This window comes from Schistocerca piceifrons, chromosome 2 (assembly GCF_021461385.2).
Source record: "Schistocerca piceifrons isolate TAMUIC-IGC-003096 chromosome 2, iqSchPice1.1, whole genome shotgun sequence".
Classification (NCBI taxonomy): Eukaryota; Metazoa; Arthropoda; class Insecta; order Orthoptera; family Acrididae; genus Schistocerca; species Schistocerca piceifrons.
The window spans coordinates 103,244,577-103,264,346 of NC_060139.1; the positions used below are offsets into that span (position 1 = coordinate 103,244,577).

The window sequence follows — 19,770 nt, forward strand, 5'->3', positions numbered from 1 at the left end:
AGAAAAAGAGGCCCTCTCCAAGAGAATGAAGGAGTACTGGAAGGACAAGAAGAACAAGCCTTCAAAGTCATAAACTTAACGATTTCCTTTTAGGGAAAATTCGCCAACAATATATATATATATATATATCAAAATGTGTGGATGGATATGTGCGAGTGTATACCTGTCCTTTTTTCCCCCTAAGGTAAGTCTTTCCGCTCCCGGGATTGGAATGACTCCTTACCCCTCTCCCTTAAAACCCACTTCCTTTCGTCTTCCCCTCTCCTTCCCTCTTTCCTGATGAGGCAACAGTTTGTTGCGAAAGCTTGAATTTTGTGTGTCTATCGACCTGCCAGCGCTTTCGTTCGGTAAGTCACCTCATCTTTGTTTTTATATATAATTTTTCCCACGGGGAATGTTTCCTTCTATTATATATATAAAAACAAAGATGATGTGACTTACCAAACGAAAGTGCTGGCACGTCGATACACACACAAACAAACACAAACATACACACAAAATTCTAGCTCTCGCAACCAACGGTTGCCTCGTCAGGAAAGAGGGAAGGAGAGGGAAAGACGAAAGGATTTGGGTTTTAAGGGAGAGTGTAAGGAGTCATTCCAAGCCCGGGAGTGGAAGGACTTACCTTAGGGGGAAAAAAGGACGGGTATACACTCGCACACCTACACATATACAGACACAAGCAGACACATACAGAGGCAAAGAGTTTGGGCACAGATGTCAGTCGAGGCGGAAGTGCAGAGGCAAAGATGTTGTTGAATGACAGGTGAGGTATGAGTGGCGGCAACTTGAAATTAGCGGAGATTGAGGCCTGGTGGATAACGGGAAGAGAGGATATATTGAGGAGCAAGTTCCCATCTCCAGAGTTCGGATAGGTTGGTGTTAGTGGGAAGTGTCCAGATAACCCGGATGGTGTAACACTGTGCCAAGATGTGTTGGCCGTGCACCAAGGCATGTTTAGCCACAGGGTGATCCTCATTACCAACAAACACTGTCTGCCTGTGTCCATTCAGGCGAATGGACAGTTTGTTGCTGGTCATTCCCACATAGAATGCGTCACAGTGTAGGCAGGTCAGTTGGTAGATCACATGGGTGCTTTCACACGTGGCTCTGCCTTTGATCGTGTACACCCTCCGGGTTACAGGACTGGAGTAGGTGGTGGTGGGAGGGTGCATGGGACAGGTTTTACACCGGGGGCGGTTACAAGGGTAGGAGCCAGAGGGTAGGGAAGGTGGTTTGGGGATTTCATAGGGATGAACTAAGAGGCTACGAAGGTTAGGTGGACGGCAGAAAGACACTCTTGGTGGAGTGGGGAGGATTTCATGAAGGATGGATCTCATTTCAGGGCAGGATTTGAGGAAGTCGTATCCCTGCTGGAGAGCCACATTCAGAGTCTGATCCAGTCCCGGAAAGTATCCTGTCACAAGTGGGCCACTTTTGTGGTTCTTCTGTGGGAGGTTCTGGGTTTGAGAGGATGAGGAAGTGGCTCTGGTTATTTGCTTCTGTACCAGGTCAGGAGGGTAGTTGTGGGATGCGAAAGCTGTTGTCAGGTTGTTGGTGTAATGGTTCAGGGATTCCGGACTGGAGCAGATTCGTTTGCCATGAAGACCTAGGCTTTAGGGAAGGGACCGTTTGATGTGGAATGGGTGGCAGCTGTCGTAATGGAGGTACTGTTACTTGTTGGTGGGTTTGATGTGGACGGACATGTGAAGCCGGCCATTGGACAGGTGAAGGTCAACATAAAGGAAAGTGGCATGGGATTTGGAGTAGGACAAGGTGAATCTGATGGAACCAAAGGAGTTGAGGTTGGTGAGGAAATTCTGGAGTTCTTCTTCACTGTGAGTCCAGATCATGAAGATGTCATCAATAAATCAGTACCAAACTTTGGGTTGGCAGGCCTGGGTAACCAAGAAGGCTTCCTCTAAGCGACCCATGTATAGGTTGGTGTACGAGGGGGCCATCCTGGCACCCATGGCTGTTCCCTTTGATTGTTGGTATGTCTGGTCTTCAAAAGTGAAGAAGTTGTGGGTCAGGATGATGCTGGCTAAGGTAATGAGGAGAGAGGTTTTATGTAGGGTGGCAGGTGATCGGCATGAAAGGAAGTGCTCCATTGCAGCGAGGCCCTGGACGTGCGGGATATTTGTGTATAAGGAAGTGGCATCAATGGTTACAAGGATGGTTTCCGGGGGTAACGGATTGGGTAAGGATTCCAGGCGTTCGAGAAAGTGGTTGGTGTCTTTGATGAAGGATGGGAGACTGCATGTAATGGGTTGAAGGTGTTGATCTACGTAGGCAGAGATACGTTCTGTGGGTGCTTGGTAACCAGCTACAATGGGGCGGCCGGGATGACTGGGTTTGTGAATTTTAGGAAGAAGGTAGAAGGTAGGGGTGCGGGTGTCAGTGGGGTCAGGAGGTTGATGGAGTACTTTCCGGGACTGGATCAGACTCTGAATGTGGCTCTCCAGCAGGGATACGACTTCGTCAAATCCTACCCTGAAATGAGATCCATCCTTGGTGAAATCCTCCCCACTCCACCAAGAGTGTCTTTCCGCCGTCCACCTAACCTTCGTAGCCTCTTAGTTCATCCCTATGAAATCCCCAAACCACCTTCCCTACCCTCTGGCTCCTACCCTTGTAACCGCCCCCGGTGTAAAACCTGTCCCATGCACCCTCCCACCACCACCTACTCCAGTCCTGTAACCCGGAGGGTGTACACGATCAAAGGCAGAGCCACGTGTGAAAGCACCCATGTGATCTACCAACTGACCTGCCTATACTGTGACGCATTCTATGTGGGAATGACCAGCAATAAACTGTCCATTCGCATGAATGGACACTGGCAGACAGTGTTTGTTGGTAATGAGGATCACCCTGTGGCTAAACATGCCTTGGTGCACGGCCAACACATCTTGGCACAGTGTTACACCGTCCGGGTTATCTGGATACTTCCCACTAACACCAACCTATCCAAACTCCGGAGATGGGAACTTGCTCTTCAGTATATCCTCTCTTCCCATTATCCACCAGGCCTCAATCTCCGCTCACCTGTCATTCAACAACATCTTTGCCTCTGCACTTCCGCCTCGACTGACATCTCTGCCCAAACTCTTTGCCTCTGTATATGTCTGCTTGTGTCTGTGTATGTGTGGATGGATATGTGTATGTGTGCGTTGTATACCCGTCCTTTTTTCCCCCTAAGGTAAGTCCTTCCACTCCCGGGATTGGAATGACTCCTTACCCTCTCCCTTAAAACCCACATCCTTTCGTCTTTCCCTCTCCTTCCCTCTTTCCTGATGAGGCTATATATATTTACTATTCAAGTGAAGTCCATGTCTGGTGAAGCATGTTCTGTCAGGTGAGCTGACATCTATTAGTTCCACATTACTGAACATCTTACATGTGCTCTTGAGTTTATCATTTATTCTACGAATTTCTTTGTTTATGGGTGAGTATTCAGGCAGGTTGTCTCTGGGGCTGAAGTTCACAAGTATGATATTTGTGTTTGTTAGGAGTAATATAAGTCTCACAAGCTGTTTAACCCTTTCTTTACCGAATTTCGAAGTTTTAAGGTATGTGTGTGTATATATATATATATATATATATATATATATATATATATATATATGCACCTAAATGTACAGTCAATCAAAAACAAAATAGATGAAATTGATGTGTTCCTAAGGTCAAAGCCAGGCCATGTTTTGTGTGTAAATGAACACTGGTTCACACCAGCTGAAATTGCTCTGTATAACCGAGAAGGATTTGAATTAGCAAGCTCATATTGTAGAGCCAAAAGTAGTCATGGAGGAGTCGCTATTTTTATAAAGAGAAACTCTAACATTGAATACGTAGCACAAAAAATTGATCATTTTTGCAAAGAGCAACTTTTTGAAATTGCTGCATTATTGCTTCCCAAACTTAAATTAGTGATCATCTCTATTTATCACATCCCTAGCTCTTTTTTTTTTGTGGTTTTAGGGCGCACAACTTCAATGGTCATTAGCGCCCTGACTACTCTAAGAATGCACAGCGAGGCACAAGTTGACCACAACAACTAAAAGGGAAAACACGATAAAAGACAGACTGACAGGCATAGGATTAAAAAACAGCATCATCAAATGTCCTTAGCGAGGTTTGTCAAATTGATAAAACGAAGAACACGAGCAGCTGCTCGTGGGTCATCCGCTAAAATGGCATCGAAGGTATCTGGCAGGTTAAGATCGAGGCGCAGTGTGTTAAGATCTGGACAGGACATTAAAATGTGTCGAACCGTCAGCAAGTGCCCACATGGGCAGAACGGCGCCGGCGCAGCCGTCAGCAGATGGCGATGGCTGAACCGGCAGTGTCCAATTCTTAACCGGGCTAAAACGACCTCCTCCCGCCGAGAAGGGCGTGAGGAGGACGTCCAAGCCACGGGAAGAGGTTTTAAGGCCCGAAGCTTGTTGTCGGTAAGTGCAGCCCAATCGGCATGCCACAGAGATAAGATGCGCCGACAAATCACCCTGCTAAAATCGGACGAAGGGACGCAACAAGAAGCTGTCCGAGGCTGGAGGACGGCAGCCTTGGCCGCAGCATCTGCAGCTTCGTTCCCAGGGATACCGACATGGCCAGGAACCCACATAAAGCTAACTGGAGAACCAACGTCCACCAGCTGCTGAAGAGAGCGTTGGATCCGGTGTACGAAAGGGTGAACCGGGTACGGATCACTGAGGCTCTGGATGGCGCTCAGGGAATCTGAGCAGATGACATAAGCAGAATGTCGGTGGCGGCAGATGTAAAGAACAGCCTGGTAGAGGGCAAAGAGCTCAGCTGTGAAGACCGAACAATGGCCATGGAGCCGGTATTTGAAACTTTGTGCCTCGACAATAAAGGAACACCCGACCCCGTCATTGGTCTTAGAGCCATCTGTATAAATGAAAGTCATGTCGATGAACTTCGAACGAAGTTCCAAAAAACGGGAGTGGTAAACCGAACCGGGGGTGACCTCTTTTGGGAGCGAGCTGAGGTCAAGGTGAACGCGGACCTGAGCCTGGAGCCAAGGTGGCGTGCGGCTCTCGCACACTCGAAAGGTTGCAGGGAGTGAAAAATTAAGGTGTTGAAGGAGGCGACGGAAGCGAACTCCAGGGGGTAGCAGGGCAGAGACATACAACCCGTATTGATGGTCAAGAGAGTCGTCAAAAAAGGAACGATAAGACGGATGGTCGGGCATTGACAGTAGCCGACAGGCATACCGACAAAGCAGTATATCGCGCCGGTAGGTGAGTGGCAATTCGCCAGCGTCAGCATGAAGACTCTCTACGGGACTGGTATAAAATGCTCCGATCGCAAGTCGTAAACCCCGATGTTGTATGGAGTTGAGGCGGCGTAAGATGGATGGCCGTGCAGAGGAGTATACGAAGCTCCCATAATCCAGCTTGGAGCGGACGATCGACCGATATAGATGAAGTAGGACGGTTCGATCCGCTCCCCACGACAGACCACTGAGAACATGGAGGACATTTAAAGAACGGGTACAACGGGCGGCCAAATATGACACATGTGGAGACCAGCTAAGTTTCCTGTCAAATGTAAGGCCTAAAAATTTGGTTGTCTCCACGATTGGGAGAGCAACGTGACCGAGTCGTAAGGACGGTGGGAGAAACTCTTTGTAGCGCCAGAAGTTAATACAGACCGTCTTCTCGGCAGAAAAACGGAAGCCATTGGCGACACTCCAGGAGTAAAGACGATCAAGAGAACGCTGAAGACAGCGTTCCAGGACACGTGTACACTGCGCGCTGCAATAGATGGTAAAATCGTCCACGAAAAGGGAGCCTGATACATCAGCTGGGAGGCAATCCACTATTGGATTGATCGCGATGGCGAAGAGAGCGACGCTCAAAACTGAGCCCTGTGGCACCCCATTCTCCTGGCGGAAGGTGTCGGACAGGACAGAACCCACACGTACCCTGAACTGTCGATCCATTAAAAAGGAACGAATAAAAAGAGGGAGACGACCGCGAAGGCCCCATGTATGCATGGTGTGGAGAATGCCCGCCCTCCAACAGGTGTCGTAAGCCATCTCCAAATCAAAGAACACAGCCGCGGTCGGGCGCTTCCGCAAGAAGTTATTCATAATGAAGGTCGACAAGGTAACCAGATGGTCAACAGCAGAGCGGCGCCTACGAAATCCACATTGTACATTGGTAAGTAGGCGTCGAGACTCGAGCAGCCAAACCAATCGAGAGTTAACCATTCGCTCCATCACTTTACAGACACAGCTGGTAAGCGAGATGGGTCGATAACTGGAAGGCAAGTGCTTGTCCTTCCCCGGCTTAGGAATCGGGACAACAATAGACTCGCGCCAGCATGCGGGAACATGTCCCTCAATCCAGATGCGATTGTATGTACGAAGAAGAAAACCTTTACCCGCAGGAGAAAGGTTCTTCAGCATCTGAATATGAATAGAATCTGGCCCTGGAGCAGAGGACCGTGATCGGCCAAGTGCGTTTTCGAGTTCCCGCATGGTGAATGGGGCATTATAACTTTCACAATTCGAGGAGTGGAAGTTAGGTGGCCTAGCCTCCTCTGCCTGTTTGCGGGGGAGGAAGGCAGGGTGGTAATGAGCGGAGCTTGAAACCTCTGCGAAAAAGCGGCCGAAGGCATTGGAGACAGCCTCAGGGGCCACAAGGACGTCATTCGCGACCTTCAAGCCAGAAACTGGTGAGTGGACCTTAGTGCCAGATAGCCGGCGCAGGCTACCCCAGACAACAGAAGAAGGAGTAAAACTGTTGAAGGTGCTTGTGAAAGCAGCCCAGCTGGCTTTCTTGCTTTCTTTGATAATACGACGACACTGAGCACGTAATCGTTTACAATTGATACAATTCGCCACTGTAGGGTGGCGTTTAAATGCGCGTAAAGCACATCGACGAGCACGTAAAGCGTCTCTACATGCTGCGGTCCACCAGGGGACCGGTACGCGACGTGGAGAAGGAGGGTGAGGGATGGAATATTCAGCAGCAGCGAGAATGACTTCCGTGAGGTGTGCGACCTGACGATCGCAGCTTGTAAAGGTTTGATCCTGAAAGGTCGCCCTGGAAGAGAAGAGCCCCCAGTCTGCCTTGGAGATGGTCCAATTAGAGAAGCACGGAGAGGGGGTATGCTGCAGGAGATGGATAACACACGGGAAGTGGTCGCTCGAATATGTATCAGAAAGTGCATACCACTCAAACCGGCGTGCAAGTTGGGGAGTACATATAGAGAGGTCTAAATGGGAATAGGTGTGAGATGTGTCCGAAAGAAAAGTAGGGGCGCCAGTATTGAGGCAGACAAGATCGAGCTGGTTGAAAACGTCTGCTAACAAGGAGCCCCTCGGGCAGGATGCTGGAGAGCCCCAAAGGGGATGGTGGGCATTGAAGTCTCCAGTTAACAAAAATGGTGCAGGTAGCTGAGCAATAAGTTGCATCACGTCTGCCCTGGTAACGGCAGATGACGATGGAGTGTAAACGGTACAAAAGGAAAACGGAAAAGTGGGGAGAGTAATGCGGATGGCAACTGCCTGCAGGCCGGTGTGCAACGTGATGGGATCGTAGTAAATATCATCCCGGACCAGCAACATAACCCCTCCATGAGCTGGGATACCTACCACAGGGGGTAGGTCAAAACGCACAGAGGTGTAGTGTGCCAAGGCAATTTGATCGCATGGGCGTAGCTTCGTTTCCTGGAGGGCTACGACGAGCGGACGATGCAAGCGGAGCAGCAACTTCAAGTCCTCTCGGTTGGAGCGAATGCTGCGAATATTCCAGTGAATAAGTGCCATCGTAAGAAAAGGAAGATGCGAGAAGTGGTCACCTCGAAGGCCGCTTAGGGCCTGGCTTCGAGCGAGCACTGCCGCCGCTATCAGTAGGCGCACAGTCATCGTCCATTGGGTCTATAGGGTCATCGGCCATCTCGGGAGGATGGCCGGGAGGGGGAGCTTCCTCCGCCAGTGAACGGCCAGATGTACGGCTACCAGCGGTGCGGCCAGGCGAAACGGATGACGGCCTGGGGCGGCAACCGCTGGGTGGCGCAGGAGAAGAAATGCGCCGTGGCGGAGAAGGAGAACTGTGCTTCCTATGCGCCTTTTTGGAAGGACGTGTAGTGAAGTACCGGTCGAAGGCTGGGAGGTCGAGGTACGGAGGAAGTCTGCACGGGATGGTTCCTTCTTGAAGGCCCGTGCATCTGACTTCAATGTCTTCGTCTTAGCAGAAGCTGAGGAAGGTGCTCGTGTCTGTGGGGTGATGGGAGGAAGAGGAGACGTCGACCGCGCGATCTTAGCACTGGCCGAACGGACGACCGTGGTGCTGAAGGTCAGATCGCATGTCTGGGTTGCTACCTCCCGGGTAGTCCGAGGAGAGGCGAGGACAGTACTGTATTTCCCCGCTGGGAGCAGCGTGGGCTTCCTACTAGCCAATAGCTTGCGAGCAGCCGAGGTGGACACTTTCTCTTTGACCCGAATTTCTTGGATACAGCGTTCTTCCTTATAGACAGGACAGTCGCGGGAGGATGCGGCATGGTCACCCTGACAGTTCACACAACGAGGAGACGGAGGTGGACAGTCACCCTCATGGGCATCCCTGCCACAAGTGACACATTTAGCCGCATTGGAACAAGACTGTCGAGTGTGATTGAAACGCTGACACTGGTAGCAGCGCGTAGGTGTCGGGACATAGGGGCGAACAGAAATAACCTCGTAGCCCGCCTTGATGCGCGATGGCAGCTTAACACTATCGAAGGTCAAGAAAATTGTCCGGGTCGGTACAAGGTCATTGTTGACCTTTTTCATGACCCTATGGACAGCCGTCACGCCCTGCTCAGCGAGGAATGATTGAAGCTCCTCGTCAGTCAATCCGTCGAGGGAGCTAGTATAGACTACACCACGAGACGAATTCAAAGTTCGGTGGGCCTCCACCCGGACAGGGAACGTGTACAGGAGGGTGGCCCGAAGCAGTTTTTGTGCCTGAAAGGCACTCTCAGTTTCTAGTAATAAGGTGCCGTTACGCAACCTGGAACAAGATTTGACAGATCCGGCTATCGCATCTACGCCCTTCTGAATAACGAAAGGGTTGACAGAGGAAAAATCCTTTCCGTCCTCAGATCGAGAAACTACGAGGAACTGTGGGGCAGGCGGTAGTACTTTTGTCACTGTTGGCTGGTCACGTTTCCGTTTTTGGGTCGAAGTCGAAAGAGATGGAGTAGAATCCATTGCGGAGGAATCCCCCATGATTGCCAGCGTCTCTGATGGCGCGCTCCTTCCTTGTGGGGACCCTCTCAGAGGGCACTCCCGCCTTAGGTGAATGTTTACACCTCAGGTCACACCTCCCGAGAAACAGACGGAGGGACCAATCGGCATGGTCAGAAGGTATCAGCTCAGGCAATCACCCCTCCCCGGGCCTGGCCTTTACCAGGGGGTACTCGCGTGCCTTACATGTCTACCCAGGGCGGGGACTTACGCGTTACCCCGTCACCGGCTACGCGTGCGAACGCGTGGGTCGGCCTTCAGGCACGCACAGGGAGGAAGGAGGAAGAGGAAGAAGAAGAGAGAGAGAGGGAGAAAGAGGACGGACTGTCTCAAACGCCGAGGCGGAGACCAGAGAAGGCAAGGAGAAGAAGGCAATGAGAAAGCAAGGAGAAGGCAAGGAGAAGAAGGCAATGAGAAGGCAAGGAGAAAAAGGCAATGAGAAGGCAAGGAGAAAAAGGCAATGAGAAGGCAAGGAGAAAAAGGCAATGAGAAGGCAAGGAGAAGTCAAGGGAAAGAGGAAGGAAGACAGTGAGGTGGAGAAGAGCAAAGAAAGGAACCAACAAAAGGAAGGAAGAAACGAGAAGTGAAAAACCAAAAAGACCACGATGATAGGTCGTGGAACCGTCCGTCTCCGGACGCAGGCGCTAACTACCCCCGTGAGGGGGATGGACTCCTTTTAGTCGCCTCTTACGACAGGCAGGAATACCGCGGGCCTATTCTAACCCCCGAACCCGCAGGGGGGATCCCTAGCTCTGATATTCATCAGTTTATTGACCAAATGGAGACTTTAAATAAGTACCTGCTGGTAAAATACAGACACCATAAGATAGCATATATTGGTGACATTAATATAGACATAAGACTAAAAACACCAACTGTCACCCACTTTCAAAACATGTTAAGGTCTAACAACTTGTACTGTACAAATAACAAGCCAACCAGATTAGATGCCTGCCGAGATAACATAATCTCCAATTTGACAAAAGACAAGTGTCAGTACGGAGTGATAAATCCAGTATTATCTGACCATGACAGCCTATGGCTAATGGTCAACCGTGAAAACTATCCTACTCAGCAACCTGAACACATTAAGATGATCAGATTATTGTATCTGACAGCATTACAAAGTTAAGGCAAAAATTATCAGAACTTGAGTGGGACAGAGTATATAATTGTAATAACAACGATAATGCTTTTAACTTGTTCACGAAGATACTAACGAGCTTAGTTGAAAACTGTTGCCCACAAATAATCAAAAAGATGAAAATAGATGGTGCACCAAATAGAAAAAAGAAGCACAACCGGTTCACTCCTGAACTGCATGACCTGAGAAACACACTTATTGCCCTACATAAAATGGCTAAAACTGGTAACCTAGAATCGAAGCAGAGGTATAAAGAAGCCATGGAAGAAATATAGGACTGAAATACAGACAGCAAAGCAGAGATGCTTTCATTGAAAACTCCAGCAACAAATGCAAAGCAGCGTGGCAGGTAATGAACAAAATAGCAGGGAAGCATGAAAACAGACAAGAAATTCCAATAGTGCCAGAAAAATTAAATGAATTTTTTGTTAACAGTACTAAGTACTAAGTTCGAAGCTACTGCTACCTTTGCACAAGATGATGCAACTTCTGAAAGTTTTACCTACAACATTACTGACCTAAATAACTTATCCTTCAAATGGAAACAGGTGACCTGCCAAACTGTAAACAAAGTCGTCACAAACCTATATGGCTCATACAGTGGAGATCTCTATGGCATCTCCAACACCATCTTGAAACAAATAATTGACATTATTGTTGCCCCTCTTACCTTTCTGATCAATAGTACTTCTACAGCTGGAAAATTTCCCAATCCATAAAAAAGGAGAAAAAAACACCTGAAAGTTACCGTCCAATATCCCCCATACCTATATTATCCAAGATAATAGAATGCTGCATTAAAACACAACTTTGCAACTACTTTGCTGAACAAAATCTTTTTTCCTCCTCGCTCTCTGGTTTTAGGCCAGGATTGTCTACAATAAATGCAGTAGAAACTCTTGTGACAGACATACTTGATGGCTTCGAGAACAATTCCATCACTTGTGCTGCACTACTAGATCTGAGTAAAGCATTTGATACTGTATCCGATGAAATACTAATAAATAAACTAAAGTGCTAGGCTGTCAAAAATAACGAACTGGCACTAATCACATCATACCTGACAAACAGAATTCAGGTAGTTATAGTAAATAGCCAGCAATCAAATGCTCTAACAGTTGTAAGAGGCATGCCACAAAGCTCAGTGCTTGGACCTTTTCTCTTCCTGGTATACATGAATGACTTGCCTACTTTCATGCTTCACAAGTCAATAATATATGCTGACGACACAACCATGATTACCTCAGATAACAAATTGGAGTACGTGAAGAAACAAACAAAAGTAATGCTTGAAAAGACTGTCATATGGCTCCACAGTAACAAGACAAACTATGTATTTCTTCTTGCACAATCTACAGGAAAAATTAAATGAGTCTGACTCTGTAAGACTTCTAGGAATCCACCTGAACCCGAAATTAACATGGGACACCCACACGGAACTGTTATGTACCAGACTATCTAGAGTAGTCTTTTTGTCAAGGAAACTAAAAACATTAGTTAGCAGAAAACTACTTTTATCTTCTTACTATGCCTTCTTTGAATCTCACTTACAGTATGGAATAAAATTATGGGGCAACTAATCTGGTGCTCAGACAGTGTTCACGTGTCAGAAGAAAGCAAATAGAGCAATTACAGGTATTAAAAGCCAAGAATCATGTCGAAAGCACTTTAAGGAATTTAACACCTTAACATTACCTTCTCTGTATATAAAAATGTGTCTTCTTTCCATAAAAAAACAAATACATACCTTACCTTCCAGAACAGATGTTTGTTCACATGATGCCATGTAGGGAAGCAGCCTACCCACGCCTTATAAAATTCACATCAGTCTTTCCATTGTGTGCCAGCCTAGTCCGCTGTAAGTAGCTCTGACGTCATAAATATTGCGCAATACTTTAAAATGAAGTAAATAACCTGAAACGTTTCTAGCATGTCAGGAGTAATACAAAATCAATATGTGTTGAATATCAGCTCAATAACTTTAACCACTTTCGAAATTTGGACTTTTTCTGTAAAAATCATTGGCGCAACAGAAAAGAGCTAGAAACTTAAAAATTTATATTTAGATTCCTTTTGCATAATAATTTAGTAGAAACAGTATTCTGGATCTCACAAATTAAAATTTTAGTTGAAATTCATGATTTTCTGGTTTTTATCTTAAAAATTAAGGAAGCAAGTTAGATTAAGTAGGCGAATAAATAAAGCTAGGATGTTTAAATTTAAGTAATCATAAAGATGTGAGAAGTGTCAACTGAAGAACTATAAAACTATAGCGATAGCGTATCTCCAAAGGGCAAGTTCAGAGCTCGCCTACTGCGTGTAGTGTAATTAAATTAATTCTCTCGCCCAAAATATTTGACTTAGCCACATCAGACTTTTATTATGATTACTTACTTGTGTACCGATTGCACAATTAAATTGAAAGCTTCATCGGCCATCAGCAAAGGAAGCAATGATTTATTCGATAACTTAAAGTGGTGCATTACTAGCCCAGCGGCTAGTCGGGAGAGCAGATTTGATCAGGCGTTCCCTTAGCCGTCTGCACCATGGCTTTATATGTAAGAACGCTGCGCGAGAGAAAGGAAGGCCCCAGTTCTCTCCAGACGCTGATTAGCGCACCACCTGTGCCGGGAGTCGCGTCGCGTCGGTATCGTTGATATAAACAGCCTCAGATGCAGTAATAAGTTACTCGGGATACGCGTAACCATGAAATCGTTTTCGAATGAAGTGTTACTTTTGGGAGGACGTTAATGATCTCTCTTTAGTTTGTGTATGTCGTATTTTCACGTGCCGCCGCAGGACAGACATTCTACCATTATTAGCGTGGCATTTGATGAACATTATCATCAAATTATGGTGAGCATTCACTTAAACATTTAATTTGAACAGTTATAGTGGCATCAGTGCATTAGACTTTAAACTGCTCTGGTAGTTGGATTGTGTGGATTCTTTTTGGTCTGTGACTTTCAGAATATAGTGAACATTTTAGAGAGAATGGTTTTTGATTATGAATCCCAGACAATCTCCTAATTCCTCAGAGCTATAAGCTGTAGCTATAAATGTATTTCTCAGATGAAGTGGGCACTAGGAATTCTAATTACAGGCTTCACGTTTTGCTAATCATTTTCTCGTTGGCAATATTGTAGTTAGAGCGCCAGTGTTGAGAATGGCAAACAACAGCATTAAATAAATACTAGGAACATTAACAATTATGCCACCTGCCGCCCCACAACCAGATATAAAAACAATCTTGATGTAGACTTTACTAGGCTGTCTAACGTCCAAAATAGGTTTAAACAAACAGGATTAAAATTATATAACAAGTTACCAGCATCACTGAAAGACCTACAAGGTGATGCCTTCAAGAAGCAGCTGCACAAATTGTTCATTGATAAGTGTATCTATCATGTAAAGGAATTGGAATGTAGTAGAGTGTAACTATGATGTTAAGGAATTATAATGTAGAGAATAACTCTTTTATCCTCATGTAATGTAATCTGAATGAACATAGTTTCGCAATTTTAGATTCACTATCAAATGTAATGTCAATACTGTCTATTTCAACAAATGTTGGCTAATGACAAGTAAATAAATAAATAAATAAATAAATAAATAAATAAATAAATTCTGGAGAATCACTATATTATTCCTTTTTAGTTGATTTGTATGGATATTCTGTACATATTGTGGTATCCTCTTTAAAATGTTACTAATGTTCTATTGGTTTCCTTAGGGTTTGACAATATGTATATTTATCACATTTGGCTGTAATTTCTCAGATGCACCTGAAGATGGGATGTTGTCCTGAAAGCTGGGGGGTTGTGCTCTCTTTTTATTGGAAAATAACGTTGAGTATAACTGTATGTGGATCTTATCAGTCATGAACAACATATTTTATGAATTCGGAGGAACTTTTGTTATCTGTTTGTAACAAATTTACACTTAAAAGTTGTTTCTTAACACTCATTTCAGAGCTTTAAGAGCTTTCTCCCCAATTTTACGAGCCACAGTTTTATGCTCAGCCAAAACAGCTGCAAGATATTCTCGTTTATTAATAGACAATGAAGGACCAATTTTCTGTATAACAGTAATCAGCAACTGTCCAAATTTTGCACTAGATGACAATCCACTACCAGACTTTAAAAGAAGTGTAATTATTTTCTCATTCAGTATGTCATCTGTTGAAGGAACAATTGCTACCTGTAGAAGTGTTGCTTGCCACTCAGTTAACTGCATGGAACCACTCTCAACAACAGCCCTGAAAAGAAAAGGAGGAAAAAATATGTTTCAGAAGTAATAGAAAAGTGTTTGTATATGACAGAATATCACATCAAATTAACCACACTGAGACTTCGGCACCCACTGGAAGTTAACCATATGATGAAATGAGACATATCTGACACAAAAATATAAATGATAACAGCATTAAATAAGAATCACATTAATATGTTGCATGAATACCATTAGTTACCAATACATGTTGAAAGGTAGCCAGTTAACGTATTCCTTAACATAATTCATACAGGGATAATGCTGCAAATCTACAAACAAATATGTAACATAGAGCTGAGTACATACAACACTTAAAATACTTAAATTAACAAGCAACAGTTCCCAAATTATTAGCATGCTTTCAGTTGTCCAACAGACTTGTCAATTCCACTGTTCTGGTGAGGGAGGGGTGAACACTTGGCTGGGTAACCGAAAGTACACCATGAATCAATCTTGCTGAGGAAAACCGAGAAACCACAGTGGTAAGCAAGTTATTCTTGTGTGCTACCTGTGCTTCAAGCTTACAAATACAAATTCATCGACAGAACAGGAATAATGACCAAGGAAAATTTTTTTTATAGCTAACAAAGTTAACTTGCTGACAGTCATGCAATTTGCACCACCATGAGGCAAACGTTCATAAATTTTATCGTAGCAAAATTCAGTCATTTCTGAATAAATAACAGCTTCAATAAACAGTAATGAAGATTATTTCTTTATTTAATATTTTATTACAGATACTGCTGTTAATTTTTAGCACAAACGTACTTCGGGTACACACTTTTCCACAAATTGCTTACACCAGCATATTACTCCCCAAAACATTAACAAATTACAACAGGCAAATTTGTTAAATTAGTGATTTGACTTCCTCACAGATATCCAATGACACTAAATACAAAGGTTGTCAAACCTAGTTAGTCAAAAAATTTCAGAATGTGTTTCTTTCAGTTTAAGTTCTTCCTTTACCTAAAAAGGGATGACACTCTTTGCAGGAAACTGTCAGCTCTTTAAAAAGTATTATTTACTCTTTTCTTCGCTGCAGCACATCTTGAAAGAGTCACCTACAAAAAAGTCTGTTTTATTTTTCTTTTTTCAATTTTTATAGCAAACGTAGTCATTCAAATGTATAGGTACCGGTGGATCTACTGTCCATCCATCTGGAACATTACTGAAGACTTCACTCCATTCAGAGAACTCTCCAGTGCCCTTTAACAGACTTACATTGCACAATTTTTCAACTCTTTTTGTTTAAAATGACGCAAATCAGTTATTTTCTATGAAATTATTACTACAAAACTCTGATTTTTTTAAAAAGGCACAACTTATACAGGTAAAAACTTTATAAATTTAATGTTATATGTATTTGACATACATATAACACAATCAGCATTATGTTACATTAGTAGTACAGAAGCTGATTACAACAAATTTATGTTACTGTCATAGTCTGATAGACTAGACAGGTTACTGACATGAACCACTTAGCATGCGGAAACCCAGATGAACATAAAGTTCAGCACCAAAAACACAGTAGCGAGAAAACTATAAAGCTGCAAGTAACATGAGCAGTTCAAATCAGTACCAATGAACAAAGCAAGAATCAACATAAATCAACACATACAATCAAGAGTTCCAAGATCACAGCAAAGTAACAGTCATATTTGTATATCAGCTTAAAAAGGCTTCACTGGTGAGATACAAACTGCTAATTCTGCTGCCGGATTGAGATGTTGTAGAGGATCAATGGGTATACTCAAGTGACATTTTTACAATGACCTCTGGAGTCACACCCCTTAGAAGCAGAACAATCTTCTACGCAGAAAATATCTACCCCACTCTCATTCAGTTTCCACTTTGCTTGAGTGCCAGAGAAGAGAAAGTAAATACAGGCCATATGGTAGTTGGTAATTATGTGTGTGCTTTTAGAAAGTCAATGGTTATTCACTGCATTTTCTGATGTAATATGTTAGGAAACTGGTGTTTCAATTTGCTTAATTTCTCTAAGTTATTTGCCAAATACCATACCTGCCATGGAAGGAAAAAAAATGTTACGTAAATCACCTTCTAGCATCACATGAACAAGATGGGGGAGTCTCTAATGGATTTGTTATACAGGTGATAGTGGAAATTTCTGATACTTTTGGGGAGGTCACAAAAAAAAAAGTTTTGTGATAATATTCTGTTTTTGATTATTGTAGTATTTAGGGAATAAAGTGTGAATGGTATTCTTCAGTTATCTGTCCTCCTCTAATCTCAACAATGATTTACTACATAATACATCATTATTATTAAGGTGCGATACTATTTTTTAGAAATGTTACTTTGTCAAATATTTTTAAAAATTTCAGTACTGAAGATGTTTACATACTTTAAGGTTCTACCGAGTGAGCTAGAGATTGTTTTCATCAGCTAGTACATTATTTGTTAAGTGAGAGCACTTTCTGAACATTCTGTTGGAAGTACCAAGCACAGCGTAGAGCTGTATGTGTGGGACTAAGAAAACAATGCAAAAACTAAACCAGTGAAATAGAAAACACGCATGTTTAACTCTGGACTGTAAACTAAAAAATTAAAAATCTAAGGTGTGCAATATCGATGTTACGTGTAAATGAATAATAGATTACAGACAAAGCCTCTGACTACTGACAGAATAAAAGCAGTCTGGTGTAAGGAGGTTTTCAAACTTGGATTTAAAAATCTGTGGATTATCAGTAAAATTTTTCAGTTCTGTTGGAAATATCTTGAAAATGAAAGTTGTGAAGCAGTGTCTTTATGACAGTGGTTAAAGGAAGTTCTATGCAGATTCAAATTGTTGTTCTGTTGAGCGTCTATGCAAAAAGAGGGGGGGGGGGGGGGGGGGGAGAATCACAATGCAATGAACTCTCTCTCAAATCAGTTTTAGACATCAAAAGGACAGAAAGGTAGAGAAACGTGAGTATCCAACTATGACACTGCTCATATAATTTAGGAACTATTTATTGGGGCACATTAATACTTGTTTCTAATACTTTTTTCTGCCCTTTAATTCTTTTTATATGATATGAAAAGTTTGTACAATATTATTCAATTGATGGTTTGGTAGTGGTGGAAAAGCTGTTTACCATATAAGTGTTCCAGTAATATGCCTGATACCTACACCCATATCTACACTCAGAAAGCCCCCTTACAGTGAACTCCCTGCACAGACTAATGCAAAATAAGGAGCAGAAATGCTTTGGGGCAGTGCAAGAATTAAATCCAAATGTGTGTGGACCATACTTTGAATGTAACTATTATTAACAGATCGTATTTGGGAAGGGTACACATTTGCAGCACCAGTTTCATATTTTTTATGTTGACTTCTTACAACACATTTTATTGCAGACCACAAAACATCTTGTACAGTACATTGCTCTTCCTCTTAGATTAGATTAGATTAGATTAATACTAGTTCCATGGATCATGAATACGATATTTCGTAATGATGTGGAACGAGTCGAATTTTCCAATACATGACATAATTAGGTTAATTTAAGAACATACTTAAGTTAATATAACAACTTTATTTTTTGTGTTTTTTTGTTTTTCTTTATTTTTTAATTTTTTTTATTTTTTTAATTTTTTTTAATATTTTTGTTTTTTTTTCTTTTTTTCTTAATTTATATCTAAAAATTCCTCTATGGAGTAGAAGGAGTTGTCATTCAGAAATTCTTTTAATTTCTTCTTAAATACTTGTTGGTTATCTGTCAGACTTTTGATACTATTTGGTAAGTGACCAAATACTTTAGTGCCAGTATAATTCACCCCTTTCTGTGCCAAAGTTAGATTTAATCTTGAATAGTGAAGGTCATCCTTTCTCCTAGTATTGTAGTTATGCACACTGCTATTACTTTTGAATTGGGTTTGGTTGTTAATAACAAATTTCATAAGAGAGTATATATACTGAGAAGCTACTGTGAATATCCCTAGATCCTTAAATAAATGTCTGCAGGATGATCTTGGGTGGACTCCAGCTATTATTCTGATTACACGCTTTTGTGCAATAAATACTTTATTCCTCAGTGATGAATTACCCCAAAATATGATGCCATATGAAAGCAATGAGTGAAAATAGGCGTAGTAAGCTAATTTACTAAGATGTTTATCACCAAAATTTGCAATGACCCTTATTGCATAAGTAGCTGAACTCAAACGTTTCAGCAGATCATCAATGTGTTTCTTCCAATTTAATCTCTCATCAATGGACATACCTAAAAATTTGGAATATTCTACCTTAGCTATATGCTTCTGATTAAGGTCTATATTTATTAATGGCGTCATACCATTCACTGTACGGAACTGTATGTACTGTGTCTTATCAAAATTCAATGAGAGTCCGTTTACAAGGAACCACTTAGTAATTTTCTGAAAGACAGTATTGACAATTTCATCAGTTAATTCTTGTTTGTCAGGTGTGATTACTATACTTGTATCATCAGCAAAGAGAACTAACTTTGCCTCTTCATGAATATAGAATGGCAAGTCATTAATATATAATAAGAACAACAAAGGACCCAAGACTGACCCTTGTGGAACCCCATTCTTGATAGTTCCCCAGTTTGAGGAATGTGCTGATCTTTGCATGTTACGAGAACTACTTATTTCAACTTTCTGCACTCTTCCAGTTAGGTACGAATTAAACCATTTGTGCACTGTCCCACTCATGCCACAATACTTGAGCTTGTCTAGCAGAATTTCATGATTTACACAATCAAAAGCCTTTGAGAGATCACAAAAAATCCCAATGGGTGGTGTTCGGTTATTCAGATCATTCAAAATTTGACTGGTGAAAGCATATATGGCATTTTCTGTTGAAAAACCCTTCTGGAAACCAAACTGACATTTTGTTAGTACTTCATTTTTACAGATATGTGAAGCTACTCTTGAATACATTACTTTCTCAAAAATTTTGGATAAAGCTGTTAGAAGGGAGATTGGACGGTAATTGTTGACATCAGATCTATCCCCCTTTTTATGCAAAGGTATAACAATAGTATATTTCAGTCTATCAGGGAAAATGTCCTGTTCCAGAGAGCTATTACACAGGTGGCTGAGAATCTTACTTATCTGTTGAGAA

At 42.9% G+C, this 19,770-nt stretch overlaps 1 protein-coding gene across 2 annotated transcripts in view; it reads right to left on the reverse strand.

Moving 5' to 3' along the window:
- LOC124777058 overlaps positions 1-19,770 on the reverse strand; it is a 159,581-nt gene that overhangs the window by 29,458 nt on the left and 110,353 nt on the right. The window contains exon 6 of one of the 2 annotated variants that reach the window (XM_047252332.1): positions 14,601-14,658. In XM_047252332.1, coding sequence (XP_047108288.1) covers positions 14,601-14,658 — 58 coding nt within the window. Of the gene's footprint in view, positions 1-14,292; positions 14,659-19,770 lie in introns of those variants that run through there. The other variant, XM_047252331.1, reaches the window with a different exon arrangement.